General features: G+C 53.5%; 2 protein-coding genes across 2 annotated transcripts; both read left to right on the top strand.

The window, feature by feature from the left end:
* Positions 1–2,635: 2,635 nt before the first annotated feature.
* Positions 2,636–3,784, top strand: LOC136788965 (E3 ubiquitin-protein ligase Topors-like). Its single transcript, XM_066988157.1, has 2 exons — positions 2,636–2,853; positions 3,100–3,784. The coding sequence occupies exon 2, from the start codon at positions 3,128–3,130 to the stop codon at positions 3,764–3,766; it is 639 nt and encodes a 212-aa protein (XP_066844258.1). The 5' UTR covers positions 2,636–2,853; positions 3,100–3,127; the 3' UTR covers positions 3,767–3,784.
* A 5,709-nt stretch (positions 3,785–9,493) lies between these two features.
* On the top strand, positions 9,494–10,645 carry LOC136788962 (E3 ubiquitin-protein ligase Topors-like). Its single transcript, XM_066988154.1, has 2 exons — positions 9,494–9,714; positions 9,961–10,645. Exon 2 carries the CDS (start codon positions 9,989–9,991, stop codon positions 10,625–10,627), a length of 639 nt encoding a protein of 212 aa, XP_066844255.1. The 5' UTR covers positions 9,494–9,714; positions 9,961–9,988; the 3' UTR covers positions 10,628–10,645.
* The last annotated feature ends 2,443 nt before the right edge of the window (positions 10,646–13,088 follow it).

Consider the following 13,088-nt stretch of genomic DNA (forward strand, 5'->3'; position numbering starts at 1 on the left):
TTTCACCCAGAGTCCCACTGCTAGGAAGGAACTCCGCCTTGGACAGAAGATCTGAGGCAGGAAACGACCTCCTGAGATCACCTGGTCCAGGCTTCTGCTCAAACAAGGTCAGCTAGTGCAAGTTGCCCTGGACCATGTCCACTCAGGGTTTGGTTGTCTCTAACCAAAGACAGAGGCTCCTCATCCTCTCTGAGCAACCTTTGCTGATTTTTGGCCGCCCCACAGGAGAAAAGTGTTTCCTTGTGTTCAGATGGAATTTCATGGTTTTTAATTTTTGCCACTTCCTCTTTACCTGTCAGTGGGCACCACTAAGAGTCTGGCTCCCTCTTTCTCATTCTTTCCCATCAGGTATTTACACACGCCCTGAGCCTTCTCTTCTCCAGGCTGAACAGTCCCAGTTCTTTCAGCCTTTCATCACAGGAGAGATGCTTCATTCCCTTCATCATTTTTGTGGCCTTCTGCTGGACTCATTCCAGTATATCCTAATCTCTCCTGTACTGGGGAGCCCAGTACTAGACACAGAACTGCAGATGTGTTGTGGTGGTTTTACACAGCTGGGCATCTGAGCTCCACCACAACTGCTTGCTCCCTCCCGCTCCTCAAAGGGAAAGGGGGAGAAAATACAATGAAAAGGGCTCAGTGGTTGACATAAGGACAGGGAGATCCCTCAACAATTATTGTCACAGGCAAAACAGACTCAGCATAGGGATATTAATACAATTGATTGCCTATTACTAACAAGCTAGAGAAGTGAGAAACAAAGGAAAGAAGCCAAAAAAACCTTCCCCCCATCCGTCCTCTTCCACCTTCTCCTCCTAAACAGTGCAGGGGAATGGGGAACGGGGGCTGCGGTCAGTCCCTAACACTTCATCTCCGCCGCTCCTTCACGGTCCCTCTCTGCCCCTGCTCCCCGTGGGGTCCCTCCCACGGGATGCCGTCCTTCCCGAACTGAGCCTGCGGGGGCTGCCCACAGGCAGCAGCTCTTCAAGCACTGCTCCCACACGGCTCCGTACCACGGGGTCCATTCCCCAGGAGCAAACTGCTCCAGCACAGGTCCCCCACGGGTGGGCGGCAGCTCCCCCCAGACCCCCTGCTCCTGCGTGGGCTCCTCTCCACGGGCTGCAGCTCCGGCCCGGGGCCTGCTCCTGCGGGGGCTCTCCATGGGCCGCAGCCTCCTCCAGGCCACCTCCACCTGCTCCACCGGGGGCTCCTCCACGGGCTGCAGCGTGGAGATCTGCTCCGTGTGGGACCCATGGGCTGCAGGGGGACAGCCTGCTCCACCAGGCCGCAGGGGAACTTCTGACCTTGGTGTCTGCTTGGCTGTTTTTCTCGCATTTTCTCACTCCTCTCTCCCAGTTGTTCTTGGGCAGCACTTTCTCCCTTTCTCACAATGACGCATCCAGCGCCGTTCACTGGCTTGGCTCTGGCCAGCAGCGGGTCCTTTTTCGAGCTGGCTGGAACTGGCTCCGATCTGATGTGGCAGCTGCTGGGCTCTGCTCATGGCGTACACCCCTGCAGCCCCCTAGAAACCTTGCCACATAAACCCAACGTAAGAGCTCACAAACTTTGCCAGACATACAATGATTTCTTCATATTTGACTGGTTAAAAAAAAAAAAAAAGTAAGGCGCATGTCAAATATCATCATGCAGAATCGTAGTATTTCTTTCCCACTAAAAATGTGCAGCAAAATAAATTATTTTCTTCAAATATAGTCATAATGTTTCAGCAAGTTTAAATTTGTTAGTATTCCAGGTTGGCTGACAACTCCAGAATGCTCCCAACTCTAGAAGAGATCAATTTTGACATCCTATGAAAATGTGGCCCATAAAGGTGGTGTCAGAGTATACTTAGAGCTATCTTGCTGGATGTGTGTGGTGGGTGAATGCTTCGTTTCATTCTGTGACGCAGTTTAGATTCTCTAAATTTTCACCTATCCAAACTGCAAGTTGAATTGTTGTCTTTTCCGACTAATAGAATCTGTTACGTACTGTTGAACCTACTAATGTGTTCCTATGCAGAACAGTGGTTGATTAAGCTTTTGTTGAAAAAAAAGCAACTCAAAAGTAGTAACCAAAATTATTGTTTGCTTTTATTTTGCTGAAAGGAGTTAGACAACAATCTCTCTTGAATTGGAGAGAATTTTATTTTTTTTAAATAAGATTGTATTTCAGAATTCTTCATCCTTCCTTTCTTCACATAAACTTACTGACATCAATTTCAAAAATATTGTTCTCGTAACTATTTGACGATTTCCCATTGTGTGGGTTATCTTTTTGTTGTTGTTGTTGTTTGTTTTAAGGAGCTTTGAATTTACACAGCTGATGCAGTTCTCACATTCCTTTCAGGCTTATTGTCATCATACCTCTCTCTGTTCAATATTACCAACACCGTCCCACTTATCACAATCCCATTTGAATCAAAGGCAACTTGCTTCTTGTTGGTGGAAGCTTTCAAGCTTCCCCCTTGGGAACACGGGTCTTCCTCGCTGGGCAGCCCCAGAGACCCCTGTGATGTCGCCAAGCAGCGACTGTGACTGCCCGTGACCTCAGTGCTTTTCAGCAGCTGTAGGCTCTGTCCCCGTGCCTTTTGTCCAGGAGCTCCTGCGGGTGCACACGCGAGGCGTGACAGCTCCTGCAGGACCGTGGCTTGTGCTTCGAGCTGTGGCTTTTGGAGAGCAGCGGCTCTGGGCGCAGAGCAAAGGCAGCCTCTTGCAGCGCTCCTCTCCACGCTGACAGCTGCAGGGTGCTGCGTGTGGGTCCCACACGGCGGCTGTCCCAGGAGGGGGCCAAGGTCTTTGGCAGCGCTGAAGATTCCTGGAGAGTTTCTCCACCGTCCCTGAGCGCCTTCGTCAGGTACCTCAGTTCACCCCAGTCATACAGGGCCTCAGGGAGAGAGCACGTGGAGATCAGGGGTCATGGACACCCCGGCTCTTCCCCAGAGCCCCAGAGCTGACGGGGGAAGGCAGGGCTGGAGGGTAGCCCCTGAGGCTGGCTGTCCCACAGGACTGCTGCTGCTTCTCAAGCCACAGGGAGCCCCTTTGGGAGGCCCTTTCCTACCCTCTCCCTCAGCTGAGGCTCCCTTTCTTTTTCCCCTCCTAGCACCAGACAAGGTCGACACGTGGCAAAGATGTCGGGGCAGGACATGGCAGCGGGTGCCCAGAAAGCTATGGAGGAGTGCGCCTTAGACGTGACTGCCGGCGCCAGCCAGCAGCAGCAGGCCAGGCCGTTGGAGGCAGCAGAAGACCTCCTGTGTCCCATCTGTATGAATGACATCGAGAAAGCAGCCTACGTGGCCTTCTGCTTGCACCGCTTCTGCTTGGAGTGCATCCAGCAGTGGGCCGAGAGGAAAGCCACGTGCCCCATCTGCAGGCGGCCCTTCCACCGGCTCCTGCACTCGGTGCGAGCGGACGATGACTACCAGGAATACGTCGTCGTCTCTTCCACCCGTCGCCGCAGGGACGTGGCCAGAGAGAGGGACCGGAGCAGGTCCCCGCACCGGCAGTCCAGCCCACACAACTCGACCGCTGACCACAGCCCTTCAGCACCCGGAAGGAGGCCTGTGGGACGTGACCCAGCATCCGGAGAAGATGCCATTCGGGGGCCCTCCAACACCACCTCCCAGCAGGCTCCCACATCCGGCACTTCTGGGGAGCCAACCCGGCTGAGTACAGGGCAGCACCCGGCCGGCCCTACGGCCGCACCTCGCGCCAGCTTCAGAACAGTGCTGCGGCGAGCTCTGCGGCTTGACTTCTGTTACCTCCAATAAACATCTGGGTGACATTCAGGGGAGTGTTTTTTAAACTAACAGAACAACCCACACTAGGGAATGGTTTCCGCCACTGACTCAGCAGGGGAGGAAATTTCCGGGTCTGAGTGCTGACTTGGTGTAGCATAAATGCCACAACAGAGCACGTCTCCATGCTGCTCTCCCAGACTCCTCCTTCCCAGCACCGGCCCAGTGGTGCACAAGCCCTCTGACCCCACACGTTGGTGGCAGGTCCTCAAGACCTGCACAGAGCTCAGCTGCCATAAACACGGCCATGCTGACAGCCCCATCCCTGGGGATGGCTCTTCTCTTTAGGGGAATCACTGTCTGTTTTGGAAAAGCCATTGCAGGGGAGTGAGGCCCTTTGTTGACCTACACGCCTCTGCTCGGTCTCTGTGGGCAGAGGAAAGCTCTGGACCCCCAGCCTTCTGGGAGTCCTGCAGCAATCCAGCAGCAGACTGCCCTTCAAGCAAAACACAGTTTTTCCACAAGTGGAAGCAGCAGGTGAATCTGTGGGTTGCTCCTGCACAGCCTGCTCCAGGTGACCCTGCTTGAGTAGTAAGGAGGTGGCTCTTCTGCCCACCCTCAGTGGAAAGGTGCCAGCGTAAGGGCCCAGAGCGGCCCCTGTGGCTGAGCTATGACCTCCACGTTGACAAGGCGGAACCAGGCTCTTCACAGCAGTGCACTGCGATCTGAAAAGTGTGTGCCCACCTACACTGAAAGAAGCCAAGTTCACACTGGAGAGAAAGGGAAACCTTTCTGTTCGTGGGGAATCTCCAGAAGGGAGCAGGTTGCCCTGAGAGGTTGCGCCACCTGCATCCTTTCAGCTTCTCAAGACCTGGCTGCAGGAATCGCCAGGGACATGTGGTCTGACGGCCTTGCTGGGGCTGCTTTCAGCAGCAGGCTTTCCTGGGGACCTCCAGGGCTCCTTTCCAACCTCAGCTTTCCAAAATGTTCATTCCCATATGTTATAGCCTCTATTACTCTGGAGGATTTTGTGTCTTCAAAGACTTTGTGGGTTCTCCTCACAGTGTCTGAAGGCCTTAACTCTCAAGGAGTTCTTCTCTCAGTCTGTGCTCATGTCCGGGATTGCCCCAGCCCAGGGGCAGCACCCTGCACTTGGACTTGTTGAACCTCATTAGGTTCATGAGGGCCCACTTCTCCAGCCTGTCCGGGTCCCTTTGAAAGACATCCCTTCCTTCTTTGGTATCAACTGCACCACTCAGCTCGGTGTCATCTGCACACCTGCTGAGGGTGCTCTCAATCCCATCGTCTACATCTTTGATGAAGATACCGAAAAGCACCGGTCCCAAGACAGACCCCTGAGGTACACCGCTCGTCACCGGTCCCCACCTGGGCATAGGGCCATTGACCACCATAAAAGGCCGCCATATTGGTCAGGCATGATTTGCCCCTGTTGAGGCCATGCTGGGTGTTCTGGATCACCTCCTTGATAGGACAAGGTTAGATAGATTAGCGGGCAGTGAGCTGGTAAGGGTTGTGCAAAATAACAATTTTCCCCAGGGGACAGTACTGCTCAACATGTCATTAATGACCCGGACCATGTGCATCCTCAGCACATTGGCAGATGATACAAAAATGGGAGGAGTGGCTGGCAGACCAGAAGGCCATGCTCTCGTCCAGAGAAACCTTGACAGGCTGGAGCAACAGGCTAACAAGAGATTTATGGTGGTCAATGGCCCTATGCCCAGGTGGAGACCAGTGACGAGCGGTGTACCTCAGGGGTCTGTCTTGGGACCGGTGCTTTTCGATATCTTCATCAACAATATAGATGATGGGATTGAGTGCACCCTCAGCAGGTGTGCAGATGACACCGAGCTGAGTGGTGCAGTTGATACCAAAGAAGGAAGAGATGCCTTTCAAAGGGACCTGGACAGGCTGGAGAATTGGGCCCACATGAACCTAATGAAGTTCAACAAGTCCAAGTGCAGGGTGCTGCACCTGGGCTGGGGCAATCCCGGACATGAGCACAGACTGAGAGAAGAACTCATTGAGAGCAGCCCTGCAGAGAAGGACTTGGGGATTCTGGTGGACAAAAGGCTTGACATAAGCCAGCAGTGGGAGCTCGCAGCCCAGCAGGCCAACCGCGTCCTGGGCTGCATCAACAGAGGGGTGGGCAGCAGGGGAGGGAGGTGATTGTCCCCCTCTGCTCCGCCCTTATGAGGCCCCACCTGGAGTACTGCGTCTAGGTTTGGTGCTCCCAGCACCACCAGAAGGAAGTGGACCTATAAGCATGAGTCCAGAGGAGGGCTACAAAGATGCTCAGAGGGCTGGAGCACATCTCCTATGAAGAAAGACTGAGAGAGCTGGGGCTGTTCAGCCTCAGAAGAGAAGGCTCCAGGGGGACCTCATTGTGACCTTTCGATACTTAAAGAGGTTTTCCGAAAAGGATGGAGTAGGTCTCTTTACTCAGGTAGATAATGATAGGACAAGGGGAATGGTCTTAAACTAAAAGGGGGTAGATTTAGACTAGACATCAGGAGGAAAATTTTTCTGTAAGGGCAGTGAGGCACTGGAACAGGTTGCCAAGAGAAGTTGTGGATGCCCCATCCCTGGAGGTGTTCAAGGCCAGGCTGGATGCAGCCTTGGCCAGCCTGGTCTAGTGGGTGCCATCCCTGGCTCTGGCAGAGGGATTGAAGTTAGCTGGTCTCTGAGGTCCCTTCCAACCCAAGCCATTCTATGATTAGTCAGTTTGTTTATGAGGATGTTAAGAGACACAGTGTCAAATACCTTACTAAAGTCAGGCTAAGCAGAATGAACTGCTCTTACACCATCCACCAAGCTGATCACCCCACAGAATCATAGAATCACAGAATATCCTGAGTTGGAAGGGACCCACAAGGATTATCGAGTCCAACTCCTGGCTCCATGCAGAATGACCCCAAAATCAAACCCTATCTATGTCTGAGCGCGTTGTCCAAACGCTTCTTGAATTCTGTCAAGTTTGGTGCTGTGACCACTTCCCTCGAGAGCCTGTTCCAGTGCCTGCCCACCCTCTTAGTAAAGAGCCTTTTCCAGATATCCCTCTTTCTTGCTGATGAACCGTTACCTAGCAAAAGGGGTTACTGAAATTACTTTCACCCAGAGTCCCACTGCTAGGAAGGAACTCCGCCTTGGACAGAAGATCTGAGGCAGGAAACGACCTCCTGAGATCACCTGGTCCAGGCTTCTGCTCAAACAAGGTCAGCTAGTGCAAGTTGCCCTGGACCATGTCCACTCAGGGTTTGGTTGTCTCTAACCAAAGACAGAGGCTCCTCATCCTCTCTGAGCAACCTTTGCTGATTTTTGGCCGCCCCACAGGAGAAAAGTGTTTCCTTGTGTTCAGATGGAATTTCATGGTTTTTAATTTTTGCCACTTCCTCTTTACCTGTCAGTGGGCACCACTAAGAGTCTGGCTCCCTCTTTCTCATTCTTTCCCATCAGGTATTTACACACGCCCTGAGCCTTCTCTTCTCCAGGCTGAACAGTCCCAGTTCTTTCAGCCTTTCATCACAGGAGAGATGCTTCATTCCCTTCATCATTTTTGTGGCCTTCTGCTGGACTCATTCCAGTATATCCTAATCTCTCCTGTACTGGGGAGCCCAGTACTAGACACAGAACTGCAGATGTGTTGTGGTGGTTTTACACAGCTGGGCATCTGAGCTCCACCACAACTGCTTGCTCCCTCCCGCTCCTCAAAGGGAAAGGGGGAGAAAATACAATGAAAAGGGCTCAGTGGTTGACATAAGGACAGGGAGATCCCTCAACAATTATTGTCACAGGCAAAACAGACTCAGCATAGGGATATTAATACAATTGATTGCCTATTACTAACAAGCTAGAGAAGTGAGAAACAAAGGAAAGAAGCCAAAAAAACCTTCCCCCCATCCGTCCTCTTCCACCTTCTCCTCCTAAACAGTGCAGGGGAATGGGGAACGGGGGCTGCGGTCAGTCCCTAACACTTCATCTCCGCCGCTCCTTCACGGTCCCTCTCTGCCCCTGCTCCCCGTGGGGTCCCTCCCACGGGATGCCGTCCTTCCCGAACTGAGCCTGCGGGGGCTGCCCACAGGCAGCAGCTCTTCAAGCACTGCTCCCACACGGCTCCGTACCACGGGGTCCATTCCCCAGGAGCAAACTGCTCCAGCACAGGTCCCCCACGGGTGGGCGGCAGCTCCCCCCAGACCCCCTGCTCCTGCGTGGGCTCCTCTCCACGGGCTGCAGCTCCGGCCCGGGGCCTGCTCCTGCGGGGGCTCTCCATGGGCCGCAGCCTCCTCCAGGCCACCTCCACCTGCTCCACCGGGGGCTCCTCCACGGGCTGCAGCGTGGAGATCTGCTCCGTGTGGGACCCATGGGCTGCAGGGGGACAGCCTGCTCCACCAGGCCGCAGGGGAACTTCTGACCTTGGTGTCTGCTTGGCTGTTTTTCTCGCATTTTCTCACTCCTCTCTCCCAGTTGTTCTTGGGCAGCACTTTCTCCCTTTCTCACAATGACGCATCCAGCGCCGTTCACTGGCTTGGCTCTGGCCAGCAGCGGGTCCTTTTTCGAGCTGGCTGGAACTGGCTCCGATCTGATGTGGCAGCTGCTGGGCTCTGCTCATGGCGTACACCCCTGCAGCCCCCTAGAAACCTTGCCACATAAACCCAACGTAAGAGCTCACAAACTTTGCCAGACATACAATGATTTCTTCATATTTGACTGGTTAAAAAAAAAAAAAAGTAAGGCGCATGTCAAATATCATCATGCAGAATCGTAGTATTTCTTTCCCACTAAAAATGTGCAGCAAAATAAATTATTTTCTTCAAATATAGTCATAATGTTTCAGCAAGTTTAAATTTGTTAGTATTCCAGGTTGGCTGACAACTCCAGAATGCTCCCAACTCTAGAAGAGATCAATTTTGACATCCTATGAAAATGTGGCCCATAAAGGTGGTGTCAGAGTATACTTAGAGCTATCTTGCTGGATGTGTGTGGTGGGTGAATGCTTCGTTTCATTCTGTGACGCAGTTTAGATTCTCTAAATTTTCACCTATCCAAACTGCAAGTTGAATTGTTGTCTTTTCCGACTAATAGAATCTGTTACGTACTGTTGAACCTACTAATGTGTTCCTATGCAGAACAGTGGTTGATTAAGCTTTTGTTGAAAAAAAAGCAACTCAAAAGTAGTAACCAAAATTATTGTTTGCTTTTATTTTGCTGAAAGGAGTTAGACAACAATCTCTCTTGAATTGGAGAGAATTTTATTTTTTTTAAATAAGATTGTATTTCAGAATTCTTCATCCTTCCTTTCTTCACATAAACTTACTGACATCAATTTCAAAAATATTGTTCTCGTAACTATTTGACGATTTCCCATTGTGTGGGTTATCTTTTTGTTGTTGTTGTTGTTTGTTTTAAGGAGCTTTGAATTTACACAGCTGATGCAGTTCTCACATTCCTTTCAGGCTTATTGTCATCATACCTCTCTCTGTTCAATATTACCAACACCGTCCCACTTATCACAATCCCATTTGAATCAAAGGCAACTTGCTTCTTGTTGGTGGAAGCTTTCAAGCTTCCCCCTTGGGAACATGGGTCTTCCTCGCTGGGCAGCCCCAGAGACCCCTGTGATGTCGCCAAGCAGCGACTGTGACTGCCCGTGACCTCAGTGCTTTTCAGCAGCTGTAGGCTCTGTCCCCATGCCTTTTGTCCAGGAGCTCCTGCGGGTGCACATGCGAGGCGTGACAGCTCCTGCAGGACCGTGGCTTGTGCTTCGAGCTGTGGCTTTTGGAGAGCAGCGGCTCTGGGCGCAGAGCAAAGGCAGCCTCTTGCAGCGCTCCTCTCCACGCTGACAGCTGCAGGGTGCTGCGTGTGGGTCCCACACGGCGGCTGTCCCAGGAGGGGGCCAAGGTCTTTGGCAGCGCTGAAGATTCCTGGAGAGTTTCTCCACCGTCCCTGAGCGCCTTCGTCAGGTACCTCAGTTCACCCCAGTCATACAGGGCCTCAGGGAGAGAGCACGTGGAGATCAGGGGTCATGGACACCCCGGCTCTTCCCCAGAGCCCCAGAGCTGACGGGGGAAGGCAGGGCTGGAGGGTAGCCCCTGAGGCTGGCTGTCCCACAGGACTGCTGCTGCTTCTCAAGCCACAGGGAGCCCCTTTGGGAGGCCCTTTCCTACCCTCTCCCTCAGCTGAGGCTCCCTTTCTTTTTCCCCTCCTAGCACCAGACAAGGTCGACACGTGGCAAAGATGTCGGGGCAGGACATGGCAGCGGGTGCCCAGAAAGCTATGGAGGAGTGCGCCTTAGACGTGACTGCCGGCGCCAGCCAGCAGCAGCAGGCCAGGCCGTTGGAGGCAGCAGAAGACCTCCTGTGTCCCATCTGTATGAATGACATCGAGAAAGCAGCCTACGTGGCCTTCTGCTTGCACCGCTTCTGCTTGGAGTGCATCCAGCAGTGGGCCGAGAGGAAAGCCACGTGCCCCATCTGCAGGCGGCCCTTCCACCGGCTCCTGCACTCGGTGCGAGCGGACGATGACTACCAGGAATACGTCATCGTCTCTTCCACCCGTCGCCGCAGGGACGTGGCCAGAGAGAGGGACCGGAGCAGGTCCCCGCACTGGCAGTCCAGCCCACACAACTCGACCGCTGACCACAGCCCTTCAGCACCCGGAAGGAGGCCTGTGGGACGTGACCCAGCATCCGGAGAAGATGCCATTCGGGGGCCCTCCAACACCACCTCCCAGCAGGCTCCCACATCCGGCACTTCTGGGGAGCCAACCCGGCTGAGTACAGGGCAGCACCCGGCCGGCCCTACGGCCGCACCTCGCGCCAGCTTCAGAACAGTGCTGCGGCGAGCTCTGCGGCTTGACTTCTGTTACCTCCAATAAACATCTGGGTGACATTCAGGGGAGTGTTTTTTAAACTAACAGAACAACCCACACTAGGGAATGGTTTCCGCCACTGACTCAGCAGGGGAGGAAATTTCCGGGTCTGAGTGCTGACTTGGTGTAGCATAAATGCCACAACAGAGCACGTCTCCATGCTGCTCTCCCAGACTCCTCCTTCCCAGCACCGGCCCAGTGGTGCACAAGCCCTCTGACCCCACACGTTGGTGGCAGGTCCTCAAGACCTGCACAGAGCTCAGCTGCCATAAACACGGCCATGCTGACAGCCCCATCCCTGGGGATGGCTCTTCTCTTTAGGGGAATCACTGTCTGTTTTGGAAAAGCCATTGCAGGGGAGTGAGGCCCTTTGTTGACCTACACGCCTCTGCTCGGTCTCTGTGGGCAGAGGAAAGCTCTGGACCCCCAGCCTTCTGGGAGTCCTGCAGCAATCCAGCAGCAGACTGCCCTTCAAGCAAAACACAGTTTTTCCACAAGTGGAAGCAGCAGGTGAATCTGTGGGTTGCTCCTGCACAGCCTGCTCCAGGTGACCCTGCTTGAGTAGTAAGGAGGTGGCTCTTCTGCCCACCCTCAGTGGAAAGGTGCCAGCGTAAGGGCCCAGAGCGGCCCCTGTGGCTGAGCTATGACCTCCACGTTGACAAGGCGGAACCAGGCTCTTCACAGCAGTGCACTGCGATCTGAAAAGTGTGTGCCCACCTACACTGAAAGAAGCCAAGTTCACACTGGAGAGAAAGGGAAACCTTTCTGTTCGTGGGGAATCTCCAGAAGGGAGCAGGTTGCCCTGAGAGGTTGCGCCACCTGCATCCTTTCAGCTTCTCAAGACCTGGCTGCAGGAATCGCCAGGGACATGTGGTCTGACGTCCTTGCTGGGGCTGCTTTCAGCAGCAGGCTTTCCTGGGGACCTCCAGGGCTCCTTTCCAACCTCAGCTTTCCAAAATGTTCATTCCCATATGTTATAGCCTCTATTACTCTGGAGGATTTTGTGTCTTCAAAGACTTTGTGGGTTCTCCTCACAGTGTCTGAAGGCCTTAACTCTCAAGGAGTTCTTCTCTCAGTCTGTGCTCATGTCCGGGATTGCCCCAGCCCAGGGGCAGCACCCTGCACTTGGACTTGTTGAACCTCATTAGGTTCATGAGGGCCCACTTCTCCAGCCTGTCCGGGTCCCTTTGAAAGACATCCCTTCCTTCTTTGGTATCAACTGCACCACTCAGCTCGGTGTCATCTGCACACCTGCTGAGGGTGCTCTCAATCCCATCGTCTACATCTTTGATGAAGATACCGAAAAGCACCGGTCCCAAGACAGACCCCTGAGGTACACCGCTCGTCACCGGTCCCCACCTGGGCATAGGGCCATTGACCACCATAAAAGGCCGCCATATTGGTCAGGCATGATTTGCCCCTGTTGAGGCCATGCTGGGTGTTCTGGATCACCTCCTTGATAGGACAAGGTTAGATAGATTAGCGGGCAGTGAGCTGGTAAGGGTTGTGCAAAATAACAATTTTCCCCAGGGGACAGTACTGCTCAACATGTCATTAATGACCCGGACCATGTGCATCCTCAGCACATTGGCAGATGATACAAAAATGGGAGGAGTGGCTGGCAGACCAGAAGGCCATGCTCTCGTCCAGAGAAACCTTGACAGGCTGGAGCAACAGGCTAACAAGAGATTTATGGTGGTCAATGGCCCTATGCCCAGGTGGAGACCAGTGACGAGCGGTGTACCTCAGGGGTCTGTCTTGGGACCGGTGCTTTTCGATATCTTCATCAACAATATAGATGATGGGATTGAGTGCACCCTCAGCAGGTGTGCAGATGACACCGAGCTGAGTGGTGCAGTTGATACCAAAGAAGGAAGAGATGCCTTTCAAAGGGACCTGGACAGGCTGGAGAATTGGGCCCACATGAACCTAATGAAGTTCAACAAGTCCAAGTGCAGGGTGCTGCACCTGGGCTGGGGCAATCCCGGACATGAGCACAGACTGAGAGAAGAACTCATTGAGAGCAGCCCTGCAGAGAAGGACTTGGGGATTCTGGTGGACAAAAGGCTTGACATAAGCCAGCAGTGGGAGCTCGCAGCCCAGCAGGCCAACCGCGTCCTGGGCTGCATCAACAGAGGGGTGGGCAGCAGGGGAGGGAGGTGATTGTCCCCCTCTGCTCCGCCCTTATGAGGCCCCACCTGGAGTACTGCGTCTAGGTTTGGTGCTCCCAGCACCACCAGAAGGAAGTGGACCTATAAGCATGAGTCCAGAGGAGGGCTACAAAGATGCTCAGAGGGCTGGAGCACATCTCCTATGAAGAAAGACTGAGAGAGCTGGGGCTGTTCAGCCTCAGAAGAGAAGGCTCCAGGGGGACCTCATTGTGACCTTTCGATACTTAAAGAGGTTTTCCGAAAAGGATGGAGTAGGTCTCTTTACTCAGGTAGATAATGATAGGACAAGGGGAATG

Source organism: Anser cygnoides, chromosome Z, assembly GCF_040182565.1.
Source record: "Anser cygnoides isolate HZ-2024a breed goose chromosome Z, Taihu_goose_T2T_genome, whole genome shotgun sequence".
Classification (NCBI taxonomy): domain Eukaryota; kingdom Metazoa; phylum Chordata; class Aves; order Anseriformes; family Anatidae; genus Anser; species Anser cygnoides.